Raw genomic sequence first — 22,488 nt, forward strand, 5'->3', positions numbered from 1 at the left:
CTGTGCTGGGTCTGCCCTGGGCCTCTGGCCCCTGGCGGGGTCGGCAGCTGCCGGTCTTGGTCGCCTGGGGCCCGGCCCCGCTGGGCGCTGGGGGTCCTGGCCGGGTTCTCCCTCTGCCCCCTTCCAGGCCGATCCGTGGTCGTCCTCGTGGTTTGGTGGCTCGGATCTCTGCTCTGGGATCGCTGCCGGCTCGCCTGGGTCTTGTGGGCTCTCGGGCCCGCTTCTGGCCTTCACGGAGGTCAGAGGTCATAGTTGCATGATCACAGTCACAATTGCACCGTACTCTGCATGTGGACATAGCAACCATGTTGTCTTGGGGGGTGTTAAGTTTGTCCTGGTGCCAGAATATCAAAAGACATGTTTCCTCAGTTTGTTTGCTTCACATAGATGATCTGAATAATTACTAACTGTGTTTCCAAACAAAACCCGTAGGATGCGTTCCGGTGTGTCTTTGTTAAGGTGTACTAGCTTGTTGTCTGTTGTGTCGGTTTCAATTGAAAGATAATTGTATTCTTGCACCCTTCCTTTTGTCTTCACTATCCCCCCTTGTTGTTTTTTTTTTCTTTCTTTCTCTCTTCTTGTTTCTTTCTTCCTGCCTTTCCCCTGTCAGGTCCGGCAAACTTATGTATATTTAACTAATCAACAAGTATTCAAAGTAAATAAATTACTGTACAGTATCAAGGGGAGTCTTATACTTATAAACTCTCCTTGGAAAAGCAAACTTGTATGGCACAATGCAGCAGCCAGATCCCCATTCTGCCTGCTCTGTTGCCGGACAGGACAAAAAAAAGAAAAAAAAACAAGAAAATGTGATTATGCGATCGCATAAATTCCCGCATTAATCACCAAAATGCCACTGATTATGCGGGGGTCAATTATTTCCCAAAAGGCTGCATAATCCCCGCAAAACTGCGCATAATTCCCGCAAGAATCTCACATTTCCACGAAAAAAAGAGAAATATGCGGGTCCCGCTTGATTTCACAATTTCCGCATAAAATGAGAAAACTATAACCAATATAAATGGAGTTGTGAGTGAGTTTTTATATGACGCCCGGCCTGACGTCATCAGTTCGCGCATTCACACACACACACACACTCTTGAAGCACACGCTGATGCGGAGCGCGGTGCTGGTGTTGCCAACTTAGCGACTTTTTCGCTAAATCTAGCGACTTTCCAAAGCGTCCTAGCGACTTTTTTTTTTGTCAAAAAGCAACTAGCCACAAATCTAGTGACTTTTTCTGCCGTTTTGGAGACTGACAGGAAAAGGATCATTCTGCAGTTACTGTCCTCAACAAGCAGCAGACTGCTGTGAGCTTCTCCCCCTCCCAAAGCACAGACTGTCAGTCCAGTAACCCCACAGCAGTCCCAGTGTCTGATTAGAGGACACATCCCTCCGCGGCCAGACGGCAGGTGAATCGCGCATATTTTTGCATATTTTTGCATATTTCACAACTATTCACTTGAGTTTCGTTAACATCGGCGACAATAAAGTACCTAACCCCCCCTAAAATTTTCTCAACGGATTTAGACGATTCACAGAAATGTTCAAATTTGAAATTAAATCGTCGGAAATCCGCAGAAAATTGCCATGTATGTAAATACGTCGCCGGAGGGTGGCGGACAGGCGGTCCGGCTAGGTGCGAGAAAATGGTGGATCGACGGACTTTCTGGTCCCGTCGCTCCGGTGGTCTGACGGGTTTCACATTGACTGACTAAACAGGAAACAGTTGACAAAAATGGGCTGCATTTATCACTATCATTGCACACTAACTCTTGATATAGCACGCTGTGACAGAATGGTCGGCTATGAACAGAGCAGTGTAGGGCAGATCATTTAAAGCTATTCATTCACAGCTGGGATTACTTTGACTACACAGTTTAAAACCTTTCAAGATCAAGTGTAATTTTAAATGAAGCAAACCAAAACATCAACTTGACCAGAAAACACGCATAATAAACAAAGTGTTATATAGACTAATTAAGTTTGCTAGGTTACCAGATTCTTGACACTGCTCTGTGATTTAACTGCATTTTCGGGTGCATAACTCACACTTCTGCCCATTTGTGCGTTTATAAAATTGTTACTCAACTACCCAGCTGCAGAACGTGCTGTCAGTGTGGCTTTATTACTGTACTAGCACAGCTACTGCTGTACTAACACGGCTAGCGCTGTACTAATGCTGTGCTAGCGTTGTACTAACACTGTGCTAGTGCTATACTAACGTGGCTAGCATAGCTAGCGCTGTACTAACGCTGTGCTATTGCTGTACTAACGCTGTGCTAGCGCTGTACTAACACTGTGCTAGTGCTGTAGTAACGCGGCTAGCGCAGCTAGCACTGTACTAACGCAGATAGCGCTGTACTAGCACTATACTAATGCGGCTAGCATGGCTAGTGCTGTACTAACACTGTGCTAGCACTGTACTAACGTGGCTAGCGCAGCTAGCAGCACGTCATTAAAAGCTCCTTGCGTATACTATAGATCTTGTTCTTTGGAAACATGTCATGCATTACAGGTTACTGAGTTTCACAAAAACAAACCACATAGAGGACACTTAAAGGATTAATACACTTACCGAAGCGCTCTCATTTCACGCTGGTAGCCATAGTTACCTTGTTCTTGTGAGGTCAACTGTCCGTGTCACATAACCAGAGGAGCGTCACTTGATTGGCTGGTTGTTTGTTCGATTTTGGCCAGGATTGATTATTTATGTCTAAGTCGCCTGGACGTGAACGGCCAATTTTGAACACTGAATTATTTGACGGTGAATTTTGAACACATTGAATTTTTAACTGGTTTTTAGAATTTTGATGAGCTAAATTCAGGGATAAAAAAATTCACATACATAACTTTGATGCAAAAAAAATCAAAGTAAGAAATTCAGCAGCTTTTAAAATTCAGAATCTGATGAGTTTGATTTGCTTCCATATTTATCCTGCTAATACCATGAACACAAGTGAATTCAGGAATCACACTTACTTACCCTTTTAAAATTATTAATTTTATTTCTTCCTTCTCACTCTTACAGGCAGGACTCATGCTCTGCACCTCAGATAACACACTAGAACTGTCAGTAAAGCGTCTAATAAATAGAATCTTCATGATCACAATTTTTACAAAATCCATAAAAATCAATACTGATATGAAATCAATTTCACACACAGATACTGAGGACCACACAGAGGTTGATCTGTGATCCACTCTGATCACTGCTGACTAGTGTGTCTGTCTGGTTCAGCCTGCTGGGTGGGGCACAGGCATCTAAAGCTAAAAATAGAGCACTGGTGTGTGTTTAAAGGGAGCAGTATGTGAATGCATATGTTCTGTATGCTTTCGTCTTATTAAATCTGGGTGTGTATATATTTCTGTGTGACAGCATGTTTGTATATGTGTGGAATATCTTTTGAGGTGCTCACCTCTATCAAGGACTTTCTACAGAGGTGTGGTTCAGAGAGTCCTGACATTCTGCATCTTAACATGGTACTCCAGCTACAGTATGTCAGACAGAAAAGCCCTGCAGAGGATACTCATTGCAGCTGAGAGGGTCATCTGAATTTCCCTCCCCTCTGTTCAAGAACTTTTCCAGAGCTGCTGCAGAAGCAGGGCACCGAACATTATCAAGGACTCCTCACACCCTCTCCATAAACAGTTTGAACTGCTGCCATCAGGCAAACATTTCAGGAGCATCAAAGGAAGAACCATCATACTGATAAACAGCTTCACTCCACAAGCAGTCAGAATACTAAACTGCTGATCTGGTTTTTGGATCCTGGAGAAAAGCTCTCATCTGATATGGTGACAATAAATCTTCATTTGATTTAATTTTGATTTGATGTAGACGCTTTATCTTTTCATCCATCTATAAAACTGAATGTGTGTGTAAATTGGTGAATGAGAAATACATTGTAAAATGTTTTTGAACACCACTAAGCCCGAATTTCCACATAACGTGATCGCGCCGCGCCGCGCAACGGAACGAAGCGCCGCCGTCTTGCTCCGGAAGTCAAAGCACACTGCAAGCACAGCGCAGCAGCGCGCCGTCCAGATGGGGAGGGCTGCTCCTCAGAGAGGCTCTCGTGTGAATAGCGATATCACGCAATAAAAACACATGATATAAACAGAAAATAAATAAACCACACCTCATTTCGCTTCTACAAGGTCGCTTTGCTTGAGCCAGCCACATTGCTCTGTGATTTATAGTACTTCTAGCATGGTTGAGTACATGATTTATGTTTTGATCTCAAATGAGTGCTTTTCTTTATCCAATGGTAGTGTCTACAGATACGGACCCGTACCCGTAGCCTGTGGCCTACAGATACAGCACTTTCCCTTACTATAAATATTAATGAGACGTACATGAATATTAATGAGCCGGCTGATGAACGCGCTTTGTGATTGGCTGGTAATCCGACGTACATAAATATTAATAAGCCGGCTTGGTAATCCGAGTGATGAAGGCGCTTCCGTGATTCGAGGTGAATCTGCGTGCTGAGCCTATCGTGTCAGTCATCTGCTGTTCTCTTTTTCTATCATGCATAATGGCTTATAAATATCATTATCTCACTTTTTCACGGACAGCGATTTGGGGGTTGAAATCAGCACTACTATTAAAAATAGCAAAACTTTTTATTCACGTGACCCTGTTCTAATAAAGCACAAACAGCAAACAAAACAAATGGCGGAACTAACAGCCAGCAAACTACAAGTATTTTTTTTACCTTCAAAAGTAGCGACACACTATTACATAATAACAACCTAAACAAAACCCTGACGGATTTTCTATGTCTGTCAACACAGACACTGCACGTCAGTCACTTTAATGTTAGCGGACTCTGTTGAATGGCTAAGTTACATAACCACAAACAAATCTCACAATATCACAGTAAATCGAGTTTGTGTTTTTTTTTAATTCATGCCGAATTAAAGAGCTGCTCCTCACCATTCACGAGTGTTTGTTTCATATTCGACATCCTTAACTTTATCTTGTAAATTAGCGTCCGAAATTAAATGGGAACATTTGCAATGGAGTTCGTCAGCCGCTTCCACCACTGAACGCTGTAAACTAATTAATAGGAACTGGACTTCAAACAATTTAGACACGGCGTCTAAAAGCGTAAAAACTGCAATGTCTAAAGTGTGAGAGGAGACGGTGTATTTTTGGTTAAATTATACAATGTTCGCCGTCAAAGTCATTCATATAAACTGCCTGTAATGTGCAGCAAATAGTAGTTAACTGGCGCCAGCTCTTCAGTGACCTTAACGGGTCCGTACCTCTAGTACAGATGCTACGGGTACGGGTCCGTACCTCTAGTACAGATGCTACAGGTACGGGCCCGTACCTGTAGCATCAACCTTATCCAATAGTTAATTTTGTATGGTTTATTCTATATAAAAAACGGTAATTTCTCTTGTCCATGGCGTTGCAACCCGGTCTCACAAGGATTCGTGAAACTATCACGTAAATTAATCTATGGTTACGTGCGCACCAACACGATTTCTCATATTTTACGTGTTGCTCACAACGAAATTCAAACCAATGTATTTCAAGCGGAGGACTTTTCATGCCACTCAGAACGTATTTCAAACGAATATTTTTTAATGTAAACGCGTTGCGAATCAAAGCGGAGGACTTTTCATACCACTCAGAACGTATTTCAAACGAATATTTTCAATGTAAAAGCGTTGCGAATCCATCCATCCATCCATCCATCTTCTTCCGCTTCTTCTTCCGAATCCAACGCTATATTTTGCATTACATCGTCCCATACATATAATGTGATGCCTTTATTTTTGCTGCAGGATTTGGGTATTTGAGATTAAAAAACGTTAGTGTTTGTTTGTTTGCAAACGGGTTGGATTTTGTTTTCATATCTGAGTCTTAATCACACCTGAATAGAACGTTTAATTAATCAAATATTCCTCGTGTGTCATGTTTCTCCTCGGTCTGATTTAAGCGAGTTACGTAGGGCATTTTGAATCGGTATATTATATTTTTAATGTAAAAGCATTGCGAATCCAACGCTATATTTTGCATTCGCAGGGGCCGGCAATTAGATGTGGCTTCGGGCCAAAATTTGTGTAAACATGATTCGGCGGTTTGACCGACGGGCCGGTGCGCTGGTATTTATTAAATAATTTTGATGAGTGGGTATCCAATGCCTGTATAGCTCAGCACGTTAAGCAGGTGACTCATGTACAAGAGCTGGTCTCGGACGCGGGTTCGATTCCGGTTTGCTTTATTATAATATTTTGGAAGTTTTTCATACACAAATGCAGCTTTCTAAACGGACTGCTGTAAAACTTTTTTAACATGATTGAAGATATCAAACTCATGGACAACTCCTAACCCACTGGACATTCATGCGGACAGACTCCTGTTTCAATTTAAAAAAACAAAACAAAACAAAACGTGCAGCACTTCGGCACCTTTCTTCTTCGGTGGTGTCTGTGTAAAACAATGTCCAACATGCAAACAGCACACCCAGCGCCATGAAGCACAAAATGCAGGTGTAAATCAATGGGGTGCTGAACATAGTAATATTCATAGCGGAAATAATAAGTGGAATTAGACCCTCACCCTCATTTTTTACCCAAACGGGACGAAATCTTAACCACAAGTACTAGGGCCCTCGGTGAGTCGGTATGTACAATTTCAGCCTCCTAGGTCAACAGGGGGCCAGATGGTACCATGTTGAAGTTTGGAGAATGGAGAACACACCTACTCAGTCAAATATTAGGTACCATCTGGCCCCCTGTTGACCTAGGAGGCTGAAATTGTACATACCGACTCACCGAGGGCCCTAGTACTTGTGGTTAAGATTTCGTCCCGTTTGGGTAAAAAATGAGGGTGAGGGTCTAATTCCACTGGCAAGAAGGCTCTCAGGGTTTAAAAGTCTGACAAGACCTGATTTTCAAACATGAACACTTGGTCAGATTTTTCTACTGGGACCCTGGGGCTGATCTTTTAGTATGTTATACTAGGCTATATTTGGAGCTGAACTGTGCTGGTTTGGTGTCTCTGTGACCTTCCTGTGACCCCTGGCGCATGGTCAAAGTTTGACATTTTTGGACTATGAAGCCCCACAAATCGGTAATTTTTGCATCAAATGAGCTGAAACTTTTAGGGGTGATTCAGGTGACCTTGGTAAACAATTGATTTGAAGCACAAGTCTCTAGGTCGTTCCTGGAGCTACTTCCGGTTTGGGAGGGGCTAGCAAAACAGTTCTAGTGGATTTAGATTTTAGATGTTTCAGAGGTACCAGATCCCAGGTTTCAGCTCTCTGAGTGTTACAGAAGAGAAATGAGAGCAAAAGAGGGACATTTATGAAAAAACTTGTTTTTTTTTGGCCCTCATTCCTTCTTCAGGGCCCCTGGAGGTCTGAAACGTGCATGAGCGTTCACATTAGCCTCTGTATATAGAACCTGTGCAGTTTGGTCCAAATTGGTTTAGGATTGTGCGAGATTTTGACCTTTTTAGCCCGTTTTGAAGCATTTGGACATTAAAGGGTTAACCGTAGAGTAAGAAACAGGGCCATGATCGAGCCCCTTTTGAGTAAACTCTCTGAAAAAAAATATGCAAGGTCAGGAGGTGGTCTACTAAGAGCGTGTACGATTTGGTGTCACTAGACCCAAAAATGACCGAGCAGGAATTTTTTTTTACATGTCTGAAGGCCTCAGGCTGCATCACTGCTAGCAGGCCTCACTGCTGAAAAACGCGGGTTCCCGTGGGGCTAGACCCTTGAAAACAGATACAGTGCTTCATGTGACTGCTCTGAATAGTCCCACACAATATCAGACTTGAATTCCACTGGGAATGACTTTTATGATACTTGTTGCACAAAATGTCTCCTTCATTTGAAGTCTTCTTCCGCGAAGCTGTCGGGCTACTGAACAGGTCTGTGTAGACTCTGTTTTCATATCATCACCACCTCTCCCCCGCAAATACACATGCATGCACGCATCCCCACATACACACACAAGCATACACACATTCATACACACACTGCACTACTGGACTAGGCTCTTTATTCATTTACCTACTAAATATTGCACAAACTGTTGGTTCACTGCACATACATCTATGTTGCAGATTTGTATATATTAGTGTGTCTCTTTATACTTATATTGTCTTTATGAGAGTGTTTTTATATTTTTTTGATGGCTGAAACTGGGACCAGGGTCAAATTTCATATTGTTTCATGTGCAAATGTGGAATGATACGACAATAAAGTGAACCCTTGAACCTTTGAACCTTGATTTAGTGACCCTTGACCCCTTCAAAAGTGTTTTCACTGCAGACTTGCTCCCAGAGCATTCAGCACCATAGACATAATAAAGAGTAGACGCCGCATCGAGCGCTACTGCCTATTGGGGCTGACGAGCGGTGGGGCCGCCATCTTGGTCCGGTCATCCGCTCCACTCAGCGCTGTTTGACAGCGCATTTAATCCATCTTAACTCTGAATATTAAACTGTTTTTCACGCGTTTTTTAATTTTTTTGCTGCAAACGTCATACATGTAGCTATGATACAGGACAAATGGTTCGGCGTATTTTAATATTCATAGTGGGATTAACAGTAATAGAATATTCTGATATTAAGCTCGACTGTAGACAGGTATTTTGCAAACACTGTAAACACACACACACTAATATATGTTAGAGAAGCGGATAATGGCAGCAAAGTCAATTATTTTAATAATTTGAAGAGACAATATATGATTACGCTATATACACATATATAAACAAAATACTGACTAATGAACACATATTTTTATATAAAACAATAGACAGAAGTTATATATCAGAGAAAATTATTATATAAATCACATATAGACAATCAATATAATTCATACATATATATTAAAAAAGATATGTCAGAAAATGATATTTTATATATATATATATATATATATATATATATATATATAGTTTTATATAGAAATATGTGTTCATTAGTCAGTATTTTGTTTATATATGTATATATAGCGTAATCATATATTGTCTCTTCAAATTATTAAAATAATTGACTTTACTGCCATTATCTGCTTCTCTAACATATATTAGTGTGTGTGTGTGTGTGTGTGTGTTCACAGTGTTTGCAAAATACCTGTCTACAGTCGAGCTTAATTTCAGAATATTCTATTACCTATCATTATTATTATTATCTATTATTTCCGCTATGAATATTACTATGTTCAGCACCCCATTGATTTACACCTGCATTTTGTGCTTCATGGCGCTGGGTGTGCTGTTTGCATGTTGGACATTGTTTTACACAGACACCACCGAAGAAGAAAGGTGCCGAAGTGCTGCACGTTTTGTTTTGTTTTGTTTTTTTTAAATTGAAACAGGAGTCTGTCCGCATGAATGTCCAGTGGGTTAGGAGTTGTCCATGAGTTTGATATCTTCAATCATGTTAAAAAAGTTTTACAGCAGTCCGTTTGTGTATGAAAAACTTCCAAAATATTATAATAAAGCAAACCGGAATCGAACCCGCGTCCGAGACCAGCTCTTGTACATGAGTCACCTGCTTAACGTGCTGAGCTATACAGGCATTGGATACCCACTCATCAAAATTATTTAATAAATACCAGCGCACCGGCCCGTCGGTCAAACCGCCGAATCATGTTTACACAAATTTTGGCCCGAAGCCACATCTAATTGCCGGCCCCTGCGAATGCAAAATATAGCGTTGGATTCGCAATGCTTTTACATTAAAAATATAATATACCGATTCAAAATGCCCTACGTAACTCGCTTAAATCAGACCGAGGAGAAACATGACACACGAGGAATATTTGATTAATTAAACGTTCTATTCAGGTGTGATTAAGACTCAGATATGAAAACAAAATCCAACCCGTTTGCAAACAAACAAACACTAACGTTTTTTAATCTCAAATACCCAAATCCTGCAGCAAAAATAAAGGCATCACATTATATGTATGGGACGATGTAATGCAAAATATAGCGTTGGATTCGCAACGCTTTTACATTGAAAATATTCGTTTGAAATACGTTCTGAGTGGCATGAAAAGTCCTCCGCTTGAAATACATTGGTTTGAATTTCATTGTGAGCAACACGTAAAATATGAGAAATCGTGTTGGTGCGCACGTAACCATAGATTAATTTACGTGATAGTTTCACGAATCCTTGTGAGACCGGGTTGGGCGTTGTGTTGTATCTGGGACCCCGTTGACCTGATGCTTGTGCCTCCGGAGGTGTAATAACGACATATAGGAAAAAATTTACGTCCGAGAGGTCGTGCATTGTGTTTTATTTTGAAAGTTCCGGTTTAACTTCCTGTCTGGTGCTTTCTCAACGACAGTGAATTTACGAGGTTTTGAAGCGGCGGCGCAGAAAATAGAACTGAAGCGAATCTCCAGCGCCGTGGCGCGCGCCGGCGCTTCAGAGACACAGCGCTGGCGCTCCGCAGCGTGTGCAGTGGAAACTGTCTGATAGAAGAGAATGGGTTCTAAGTGCTGTGCAGTACGATTCAAGAGCGCGGCGCTGCATGGCGCGGCGGTTTCGCGTTATGTGGAATTTAGGGGTGAGACAGAAAAAGCAACATGCACCACTGCCATTCCTTTCCGTTCTCTTCATTTATATATTTTTTTCTCTGTTTTAGTCTTAACCTTTAGTTTTTCTCTGTCTATGCGCCCTCTCCACATCTGCACTAGGTCTCACTTTTGTTATTGGCACAGTTCATATCTAGAGTTTTCACTTGCTGGCTGTGAGGTGTTTGAAAGCACTCTGAGCTTGGTATATTGTGAGATTGGTGGTGATTATTGCACTCGTTGCTGGGTGTTATGCCTGGGTTCTGTGGTTTAGGTACTGGTTGTGAAGTACTGAATGTTTAGTGTTCTGGCTGGATGTAGACTTGGAAAAGCTGTGTTGTTCTTTTTGCTTTGCAAAACTGCATCCCTCTGTGGAATGCAGTCATTAGTTTTGCTAATGTGTCAGGAGACTGGAGAGCATGCATCGATTCCAGAAGGAATGTGTGAACAGGTGCTGCTAACAGCAGGTCATCAGGGTAAGTTCTCACTGAGGTAACCCCAGGGACTGCTGCCATGGGAGCAGATAACAATGTTGTGATACCTTTTTACCAAACCTTTGTCCCGTTAAATTAACCTTGGCTACACTTTAGCCTAAAACAGTGGAACACACGCATGTACAAGACAAACACTTGCACATAAACACACATACTAATGCTCAGGCTTCTTTGTGGTGTGCTCCACCCAAACTATCACAGGTTTATGTCAGCATCAGCGATGACAAGCATACGAATGGACCATGGGTGCCAACAAAAACAAGGAACAGGAAAGGAAAAGAAAAAAAGGAAGTTCAGACAACAGCAAAGAGTTTTAGTGGACGTTGGAAGTGAGATACCTTCTGAGGAACAGTTCCTGCCACAAGCGCTCTGCAGAATATAGAACGTCTCACGGAAAGACCTGGGACCTTCCAAGCATGAAGCATTTACAAGAGAGAGGAGAGAGAGTGTAAGACGGGAAGGACAGACAGGCTAGTGGAGGAGGACAGAGACAGAAGAATAACATGATGAGTAAAAGAGATGAGAAGACAGGACAGAGATAGCAGCTACCACTGATGAGCTGAAACTTATCATGTCTTGTATACATGTTATGAAGTCTACTCAGAATAACTTGTGAAAGTATGCTATATTCAGAATTTCATCATATTTGGCAATTTGGTTTAGCACAGCTGCACTAGTTTCACAAAAACTGTTAAAGGTGGCAAGTGATGTTTTTCACTGTATGCCATAATCTCTCTCAATACGTGTACCACAAAGATTTTACTGACAGGTTGTAAAACTATGGATCTTACAGTCTTGTTCAGACTTCTAAACCCAGATAGCAAACTATGGGTGAATCAGTGTTGAATCTATGTTGAGACCTAACGTAGAAATTATACAGAAAGTGCAAGGTTGATAAAATGTTGAGTCAACGTTTGCTTACATAGATTACATGTTTGCAAACATAGATTCAACATTAATTAAACATTGACCCGTCAAACATTTTAATGAAACCAAAATACAACGTAGATTCAATGGTATCTTTTAAACACAAACTTCAATGTTAACAAAATGTTGTTGAATCAACGTTCATCCAACCATCAATCTTCAACCGCAACCAAAATTCAACCTTCTTAACCCTAATTCAACATTGATTTAACATCTTTTGCTATCTGGGTAAAGTGTGATTTATGGTTGAAAAGCAAACGTTGACTCAACATTTTATCAACCTTGCGCTTTCTGTATAATTTCTACGTTAGGTCTCAATATAGATTCAACATTGATTCACCCATAATTTGCTATCTGGGAAGTCTTGCCTTAATAAATGTGTATATAACATTTCTTTCATTGTTGTATTATCATAGTTAAATAACAAATTGTCACCATCCACTCATATATCATATTACTTTAACTTCATTTTGATCCACAAATTGCACATTGATTTTACACATAAATTACATTTATACTAAGCCTTTGTGTTCTGTGCCACTGTTCTGCCTAAGATCACAAGGTTTATGTTGTTGTTAAAAGTATGTGTAGAAAGATTCATTTGCTGTTTCATATTGTCTCATTGATACTAATTAATAAAAAGGTCATTGTTAAAAAAATAGCAGAGGATCCTGGGAAATGATGTGCACACACTAAAAAAAATCTTCAGTAAAATGAGAAAGAATTTCTACAGAGTGAGTGAGAAATGGGCACAAACATTAAAAGAAACACAGATCAGAGATGGTCAGTGCTATGGAAAGCCAGAAGCACAAGCCAGAAGGTATCTCCAGCTGGATACATACTGACTGTCACTGCTCAGTGACAACAAATGGAAAGTTGGGTGGCACATGATGGAGACTGCTGTTCTTCCTGGTTGTTGTTCATTTTCTTTTGATTGGTGACTGACAGGAGCCTACGTGCATCGTGCTACGTGCTAGGGAACTGTCAGTGTACATACACTGAAGTACTGGGTGAGATGAAAAAAAAAAATCACAGAATTGGAATCAACAATACTGATTATTTGAGTTAGGAACTCACTTTAACCCCACTAGAAACACCATCATACATAATGCCTTAAAACTGAGCATCATGTACTGAGCATTACAGACACTCAACAAAAATATAAACACAACACTTTTGTTTTTGCTCCCATTTTTTATGAGATGAACTCAAAGATCTAAAACTTTTTCGACATACACAATATCACCATTTCTCTCAAATATTGTTGACAAATCTTACTAAATTTGTGACAGTGAGCATTTCTCCTTTGCTGAGATAATCCATCCCACCTCACAGGTGTGCCATATCAAGATGCTGATTCGACACCATGATTAGTGCACAAGTGTGCCTTAGACTGCCAACAATAAAAGGCCACTCTGAAAGGTGCAGTTTTGTTTTATTGGGGGGTGTCCACTCCTCTTCAATGGCTGTGCGAAGTTGCTGGATATTGGCGGGAACTGGTACACGCTGTCGTATACGCCGATCCAGAGCATCCCAAACATGCTCAATGGGTGACATGTCCAGTGATTATGCTGGCCATGCAAGAACTGGGACATTTTCAGCTTCCAAGAATTGTGTACAGATCCTTGCAACATGGGGCCGTGCATTATCCTGCTGCAACATGAGGTGATGTTCTTGGATGTATGGCACAACAATGGGCCTCAGGATCTCGTCACGGTATCTCTGTGCATTCAAAATGCCATCAATAAAACGCACCTGTGTTCTTGGTCCATAACAGACACCTGCCCATACCATAACCCCACTGCTACCATGGGCCACTCCAATAGCACCACTGACATCAGAAAACCGCTCACCCACACGACGCCACACACGCTGTCTGCCATCTGCCCTGAACAGTGTAAACCAGGATTCATCCGTGAAGAGAACACCTCTCCAACGTGCCAGACGCCATCGAATATGAGCATTTGCCCACTCAAGTCGGTTACGACGACGAACTGGAGTCGGGTGGAGATGCCGATGAAGATGACGAGCATGCAGATGAGCTTCCCTGAGACACTTTCTGACAGTTTGTGCAGAAATTCTTTGGTTATGCAAACCGATTGTTTCAGCAGCTGTCCGAGTGGCTGGTCTCAGACCATCTTGGACGTGAACATGCTGGATGTGGAGGTCCTGGGCTGGTGTGGTTACACGTGGTCTGCGGTTATGAGGCTGGTTGGATGTACTGCCAAATTCTCTGAAACCCCTTTGGAGACGGCTTATGGTAGAAAAATGAACATTCAATACACAAGCAACAGCTCTGGTTGACATTCCTGCTGTCAGCATGCCAATTGCACGCATCTTGCCACATCTGTGGCATTGTGCTGTGTGATAAAACTGCACCTTTCAGAGTGGCCTTTTATTGTGGGCAGTCTAAGGCACACCTGTGCACTAATCATGGTGTCGAATCAGCATCTTGATATGGCACACCTGTGAGGTGGGATGGGTTATCTCAGCAAAGGAGAAGTGCTCACTATCACAGATTTAGACAGATTAGTGAACAATATTTGAGAGAAATGGTGATATTGTGTATGTGGAAAAGTTTTAGATCTTTGAGTTCATGTCATAAAAAATGGGAGCAAAAACAAAAGTGTTGCGTTTATATTTTTGTTGAGTGTATTAACTGTGCCATGTTGGGCAATTTGAACTTACAGAAGACCATCAAACTGACTTTAAAATTTGTCAGTGTGTTTTTTATTGAGAGCTGACTGACAGGTCCTCTCAGCACAGACAATCTAGAGGTCATGAATAATACTTTGAATTTATTACACAAAATCATTAAAAGGTATAGTCCCTGAAGAACAGTGTCAAGAAAATAAACATAGACATGCACATTTGTATAAGTTTTCCCCTGAATCCAATCCATATCAATTCTCTGTAGAATCTGTTGTCTGTTTTTATTGCTTGACCTGGAACCTAAAGAAAGCTGTCACCATGGTGACTGGGATGGGCAGAGCACAACAGATCCTGCAGCGACACCACAGGATCTGAGCTGCACCTCATAGACACCAGTCCACACCAATATTGTCAGCCCAACACACACCATGCACAAACCTGGACAGACCTTATCACACACAGCCAAAACCCTCTACTTCCTGACAGCAATTTCAGTGTTTCCCCTGGGTTGAAATGGCTATGAGGTGGTGGTGGGGGAGAGAAATTATATATACTATCGGGCCGTCTCCACCGTAGCCGCGCACCCCCCCGCGGACGGTCTCGTCGGTCCGGCGGGTTTTGCACTGCACTTTTTTTTTTTTTTTTTTGCCGCGGACCAGTGAGGCGGCAATGTTGGCAGAATTTTAATGAGGCGGTGGCCGATACCGACGAGGCAGGCCGCCTCGCTGGTGATATGGGAGGGGAAACACTGAATTTTCTTTACCAACAGGCGAAATTTACCTGTGATGTCAAACCACAAGAGGGCGGAACTCTGCTGCAGGGACACCACACCTACAATCTCAGCCACTTTGTCGTTCTCCATGACAGTAAAATTGTAGAATGGCTCTTCGAAGATCAGAGGTAAAGTCGATGGAGATGGTCGACGGATCCACTCGATGTGCAGGCGAGCTGTGGAGGACTTCTGAGGACGGCCATTATCTGTTGCTTTGATCTAAACAAGAAACACAGTAATGCAAATGTGCAGGAGTTCATGCTGTTTTCAAAAAAAATGAAATATGACCACAATACTATGATCATTTCTCTGAGGTTATTGCTATGGTTTCCATATCAGAAAGTTTATGAATGTCTGTTAGGATGCAAGTGAAATAAACAACCTGATCAGAGACTGCACTCGAGGTTCTGTGCAGACGTCTTCCAGTTTGTTGTGACAAATCCTTTTGTTTACACTGCAACAGCATGCATAGCTCTAATTCGTCTTACATGGATTTTGTAATTTTGATATGATTTGCTGTGTGGTTGCACAGAATGCATAGATGACAATCTACTGCACATGTATGGAACCTGTCTGCCGAGTGGCCTAGAAAGTAGCATTTGATAATAACTGCGCATCTGTGGTGTTCGCAGCTGTCAGTCCTGTATATCCCACTATGATCCCAGCCTAAGCCCTAGCCTCAGGACCATTCAGCTCTGCGGTCCTAAAACATTTGATGGCTTTGTCTGACTGGTAATCCAACTTCTGCCAGAGCAGGTTTTGATAAAAGACCCGCCAACATTTAAATATCCATCCATTTAGTCCATCACAAGGCCACACGTAGAGAACAGACAATGCAGCACACTCACATGCACACCTATGGCGGCCAGAGTACCCAGTGAAACATGCCAATTCTCTAGATCAAAATCTGAACCACGGAACATTCAAATTGTGAGTCGCTAATCATTGTCCACTGTGTCATCCATGTTTTACTATTAAAATGGTAAATGCAAAACAGTTACAAGGAAGCCTTGCGTACGGTCAGGATGTCGTAGCTCCCCGCGGTGAAGGCCCTTGCGTGATGATACCACTGCTGTCTTGGGTCAATGAAAACTTCCATCCTCATTGCCAATCCCACAATGCTGTAAGAAAGGTCACTGTTGGGTCCATCATCCACGGTCGTATGCGAATACCCGATGATAGGCTCGCCCTTTTTTCTGCGCTCCTCTCTCTGGAATTTTGACCTGATAAACCTTCTCAGGAAAATATCGGCTTGTTGTCGTTTTCATCCAGGACCCTGAATCATCACCACACTGTACTCTGTCTGGGATTAGGACCACCACTGATACCAGCACCTACAGAAGCACAAGAGATTGAGAGATTCAGTGTAAAAACAAACATTGTTTTGTTTCTTTGCAAGCATGCTAATCAAGGCTCGATTTCAGTTGAAGATTTGAGTAGTTCAACTTTGAAACTCCTAATGTAATATTTTCCAGGTTCATTTTTTTTAAAGATGATGATGATAAACTTAAAAGGAATGTTATTTAACTAACAAAATGAAAAGTTTGTCAACAATATCTAGTGAAGGACCCTTTATGACAAGATTCTTGTGGCTAATGATTGCAGAGATTCCACTCTAAGTTAATGTGGCATTTAGAGACAAACCTTTTGAAAATGTACAATTAAAGTGAATAAAATTCTTTCACTATCCTTTGTTTTATGTATTTGTAAACGAAGTAACTTCTTGCTGTCTTTAAGGATATATATATATATATATATATATATATATGATGATTCGCATGTTTGATTTGGCCAAAGTTTATGTCGGATGCCCTTCCTGACACAACCCTCTGTATTTATCCGGGCCTGGGACCGTCACAATAAGACATTGGCTTGTGTCCCCTTGCGGCTACATTATATAATAATAATATATATAAATAATATAATATATAATATATGTGCACACACAACACACCTGATGGTGGTGTGTGTGTGTGTGTAGTGTGTGCCCATGTTTTTGCTATATGCTGGGGACAAATGTCCCCACAACTGTAGGAAAAACCGAAAAACTGGTCACTTGTGGGGGACCTCATTTCGGTCTCGCACCAAGTTTAAAACAGTGTTTTCTTGGCCATGGTTGTTGCTACTGAAAAAAGTAAAAGTGCAAAAAACGTTTCTTTTAGGGTTAGCCATTGTTTAGGTTTAGGGTTGGGTTTGGTTAAGGTTAGGGTTAGGGTTTAAGATATGAATAGAGGAGTTCAATGGTATGTCCCCAACAATGATAGCAAGACACACATGTGTGTCTTGCTATACCTTAAAGGTTCTGTTTACAAGATTTTGAACATTATTTTGCCTCAAATATAGCGGTGAACAACTATGCTCTATGCAAAGATGTAGTCAAGTAATTGCAGTGAATGACGCCCCACTCTTCTTTGTGTGTTGTAATCCCAAGCATCTCTTGTTCAGTATTTTGGCAGCTAGTCTGTCCATGTAGGTTTGTGCTGCGAGTCCCTCCTTTGGAAACTGTTGGGACCGCCCTGAGTTTACAGGCAGATGACGAGCTGGTGGACAGTGTAGCTTTGTAATTTTTTGAGACTGTAAAATAACTGCTGTTCGCAGGACATACATGAAGTCATAGAGAGTGTATTTGTTATTAGTAGTCAGTTTAAGTTTTATTTGTATTTATGTCTGATTTCTCATTGGAAAAGTTTCATAGAATTTGTAATTTATTTATCACTTTTGTTCAGATTAAAATTATTTCTGTGGACCATTTGTGGGTTTTTCTTTCATTAACCGGGGGTACTAACAATTTTGTCCACGTGAGTAATATAGTAAGAAGAAAACTGGCAAAGATTGAATGTCCTGTCATTACAAGATTATTTTGAAATTATGAAGGACATCCATATAAAGGAGAAAAGCAATTATTTCATTACAATTAAGCAGATTTCAGTCAAATTCCTGCTAAATATGTTAGTGCTACTGAAGGCAGTTTTTTTGTTTTTTCTAATCTTTAAGGGGATTAAATAATGGACCAGTTACTTTCTAAATCACTGAAGGTAATAAATGAATGTGATGTTTTCCACCCTGTAAGTAAGTTGTTTTAATTTCAAACTTGTCCTTATCGGTTTATTTTTTATTTGATCTGGCTTGTAGTTTTTTTCTTTTGTTTGTTTCCATTTTTATCTTTACAAATGCATGAAAGAAAAATGGTGTAAAATTTCATTTAACACCATTTATAAAAACTGTCAGCAAAACTGTCAGCAAAAACTAAAAAGCTTGTGAAAAGATGATTACTGACTCTCATGTCAACATCATATATCACAAGACTACTAATGCATGTGTCAATTGATGTATGAATGTGAATGTGCAAAAATCTCAAATACCGAATGTTCTGACCTGTCCAGAATGAATCCTAAAGTCAGCTGGGATACCCCACCTCCCTGCAACCCCACAGAGGATCAAGTGTGTATAGATAATGGAAGGATAGATGATATAACATTCTGTCTTTTGCACTGAAGGACGACGTAAGCACAATGATAGTTTTTGTCCCTCTCTCACCCATTGTATATAAGACTGTTGATTTCACACCTGCATACATGGCTACAGACAATACACACACATATTGTAGATTCACTATGCCCTTACCTCTAAGACATGTTCTGTTTGTTGTTCGTGATCCAGTCTCCGAGAGGTTGTAGTGATCAGACCTAAAACAGAAAACAGCAAAGAGTAAGGCCCCACACATAGAGTAGTGCAAGTAATGAAAATATGCAAGGTGACATGACACTTGATTTGTTTGGAACTATACATATTGAGAGGATGGGGAGAAAGTAAATAAAAAGTAAGTAAAAAAAGATACGATAAATTATTTTTATACGAGGTGATTATTTTGTGCTTTAAAAATGACAAAAAAGGACAAAAGAATACATGTATCTTTGTGTATTTTGACTTTTTTCAGAGCAGTCTAGGCTATAAAGATGTGAGAGAATTTGATATCATAATGACTGCAGACATTTATGTAAGCCTTTACATGTACTAAAAAAAAATATTATAAAATTCTTTCTGTCATAATTATGTAGTGGATACCTGGAATCTGGAAATATTGGAACTTTGATAGTGGGACACTGTTACAATTTATCTTAGTGCCTAGAAAGTGTCTATTTTGTTATAGTAAGAAACTTACTATAATTTCCAATTAGTTACTGGCACATTTGCATGTTCTCCTTGTGCATGCATTGGTTTTCTCTGGGCACTCTAGCTTCCTCTCATAGTCCAAAACATGCTGAGGTTAACTGGTAATTTTAAATTGCCCATAGATGTGAACATGAGAGTGCTCGTTTGTCCAAGGTGCCCCTTCCCCATAAGTCAGCTGGGACAGATTCCAGATTCCATTTATATAGTGCTTTTACTATACCTGAAGGTAGTGTCTACAGATACGGACCCGTACCCGTAGCCTGTGGCCTACGGATACGGCACTTTTTCCTTAACATAAATATTAATGTGCCGTACATAAATATAAACTGCCTGTAATTGTGCAGCAAATAGTAGTTAACCATCGCCAGCTCTTCAGTGACCTTAACACGTCCGTACCTCTAGTACAGATGCTACGGGTACGGGTCCGTACCTCTAGCATCAAGTGTCTACAGATACGGGCCCGTACCCGTAGCCTGTGGCCTACGGATACGGGCAACTTTCCCTTAACATAAATATTAATGAGCCGTACATAAATATTAATGAGCCGGCTGATGAACGCGCTTCGTGATTGGGCTGGTAATCCGACGGACATAAATATTAATGAGCCGGCGAGCTGATGAAGGCGCTTCCGTGATTCGAGGTGAATCTGCGGAATGAATGGCGGAAACTAACAGCCAGCAAACTATAAGTATTTTTTTACCTTCAAAAGTAGCGACAGACTATTACATATTAACACCTAAACAAACCCTGTACGTATTTCTGCGTCTGTCAACACAGACCCTGTCACAGTCACTTTAATGTTAGCGGGACTCTGTTGAATGGCTAATTTACATCACCACAAACAAATCTCACAATATCACAGTAAATCGAGTTTGTGAAGTTTTTTAAATTCATGCCGAATTAAAGAGCTGCTCCTCACCATTCACGAGTGTTTGTTTCATATTCGACATCCTTAATTTTATCTTGTAAATTAGCGTCCGAAATTAAATGGGAACATTTGCAATGGAGTTCGTCAGCCCGCTTCCACCACTGAACGCGGTAAACTAATTAATAGGAACTGGACTTCAAACAATTTAGACACGGCGTCTAAAAGCGTAAAAAACTACATTGTCTACGTAAAGTGTGAGAGGAGACGGTGTATTTTTAGTTAAATTATACAATGTTCGCCGTCAAAGTCATTCATATAAACTGCCTGTAATGTGCAGCAATAGTAGTTAACCATCGCCAGCTCTTCAGTGACCTAACACGTCGTACCTCTAGTACAGATGCTACGGGTACGGGTCCGTACCCTCTAGCATCAACCATACCCTGAAAGGTACCCAAAGCGCTTTACATGATACCACACACATTCAACACTGATGGTGGAAGCTGCCATGCAAGGCGCTAACCACGACCCATCAGGAGCAATTAGGGGTTCAATGTCTTGCTCAGGGACATGAGCGCGATGGGCCGAGGATCGAACCGGCAACCCTCCGTTTGCAAGACAGGCACTCTACCCCACTGAGCCATGTGAGGATTTAATCTGGTGTTTATTCAAACTAATTTTTATGAGATCTGTTCACACAGCCAAAGGTAGTTGTTGACGATCAACTTTCTCCTATATATATATATATATATATATATAGTATAATATATATATATTATATATATATATATATAATTTTTTTCCTTAAAAGATGTGTAAACACGATTGTGAATTGCAACAATATACCATGATTACCAATCTAGGGAGATAGGAACCTTCAGGGAATGTTCATGGAATGTGATATGTCTACCAACTCTGTTAACATATAAAAATGCATATAACACTAACACATCAAGGATAAATCATAAGGCAGGTTATATTTTTATAGATGATGAACATCTATTAAAATGCTGTAATGCATGACAAATTGTAGTTTATTACCCATGTTTAACAAATCAAGTAAAAATGATGTACCTTAATGAAAAAAAGTAAAACAAATCAGAAAGTCAGTTTAAAGTATTAATGATACTCTTAACTGTTTATGTCAAGTTACTAAATAGTTACTTGTCAATTGCTATGGGAAAATGGGTTTTAAGTTCAAACTGCCAGTTTTTACAGCAGCCTTTGGTTAACAGTCATTCTTTGGACCAAATGTTTAACCATATTTTATATACCAATGCATTTGTGTTTGAATTCGGCTGATAAAAAGAGCCAGCTCAGTCTGTGGCTGCCCCCCTGGACTCTGTGGAGGTGGTGGGAGAGAGGAGGGCTCTGGCCAACGATCGTCCATCATGGGAAAACTCCTCCCACCCTCTGCATCAGACTGTGAACTCTTCAAGAAACGCCTTCAGCAATAGACTGGTACACCTAAATGTAGGTCATTTTTCCCAACATCAGTCAGACTGTACAATGTCGCATTATAAACTGGTTTACCTCTGTCACTGCTGCACTTTCTCCCTCCACTTATGTGCAATAACTGTTATTTTTCAACCTCATGTAAATAGTGTTCTGAAAAAGAAAAAAAAAAAAAACTTCTGTGTATATAATGTTTTCTGTGTTTTTGCACTATGTATTCTGTACTGTCCTTAAACTATTTTTCTCTCATTTGGAGCTACTGTAACAGTGAACTTTCCCCATTGTGGATCAATAAAGTTTATCTCATCTTATTTTTGCAGTATTTTATGGCAATTGCAGCAGACTCAGCTTAGCCCTTCTTTGGAATGCAAAGGGAGAGGCCAAAGACAGGTAAGAAATCCCCTTTTGTTGAGAGTCTGGGCCTATTCCCACCATGAAACTTGGACAGTTCACAGAACGGGGAAGCCCACCATTAATATCACAAAAGAGACTTACAGCAAAAGCCTGTTGTAATGAACACTAACACTGGTAATTCACTGGAGCAAATGGTGCTGTATTCCTCCATTAATAGTGTTGTTATCCTTCATCAA

At 40.8% G+C, this 22,488-nt stretch overlaps 1 protein-coding gene across 1 annotated transcript in view; it reads right to left on the reverse strand.

Moving 5' to 3' along the window:
- Window positions 1–22,488, reverse strand: part of fat3a (FAT atypical cadherin 3a) — a 394,840-nt gene that overhangs the window by 216,426 nt on the left and 155,926 nt on the right. Inside the window, 6 exon segments of the mRNA XM_051958357.1 lie at window positions 11,393–11,461; window positions 15,414–15,624; window positions 16,424–16,558; window positions 16,560–16,643; window positions 16,645–16,726; window positions 19,004–19,091. Of these exon segments, the coding sequence (XP_051814317.1) occupies window positions 11,393–11,461; window positions 15,414–15,624; window positions 16,424–16,558; window positions 16,560–16,643; window positions 16,645–16,726; window positions 19,004–19,091 (669 nt within the window).

This window comes from Acanthochromis polyacanthus, chromosome 13 (genome assembly GCF_021347895.1).
Source record: "Acanthochromis polyacanthus isolate Apoly-LR-REF ecotype Palm Island chromosome 13, KAUST_Apoly_ChrSc, whole genome shotgun sequence".
NCBI classification, from domain to species: domain Eukaryota; kingdom Metazoa; phylum Chordata; class Actinopteri; family Pomacentridae; genus Acanthochromis; species Acanthochromis polyacanthus.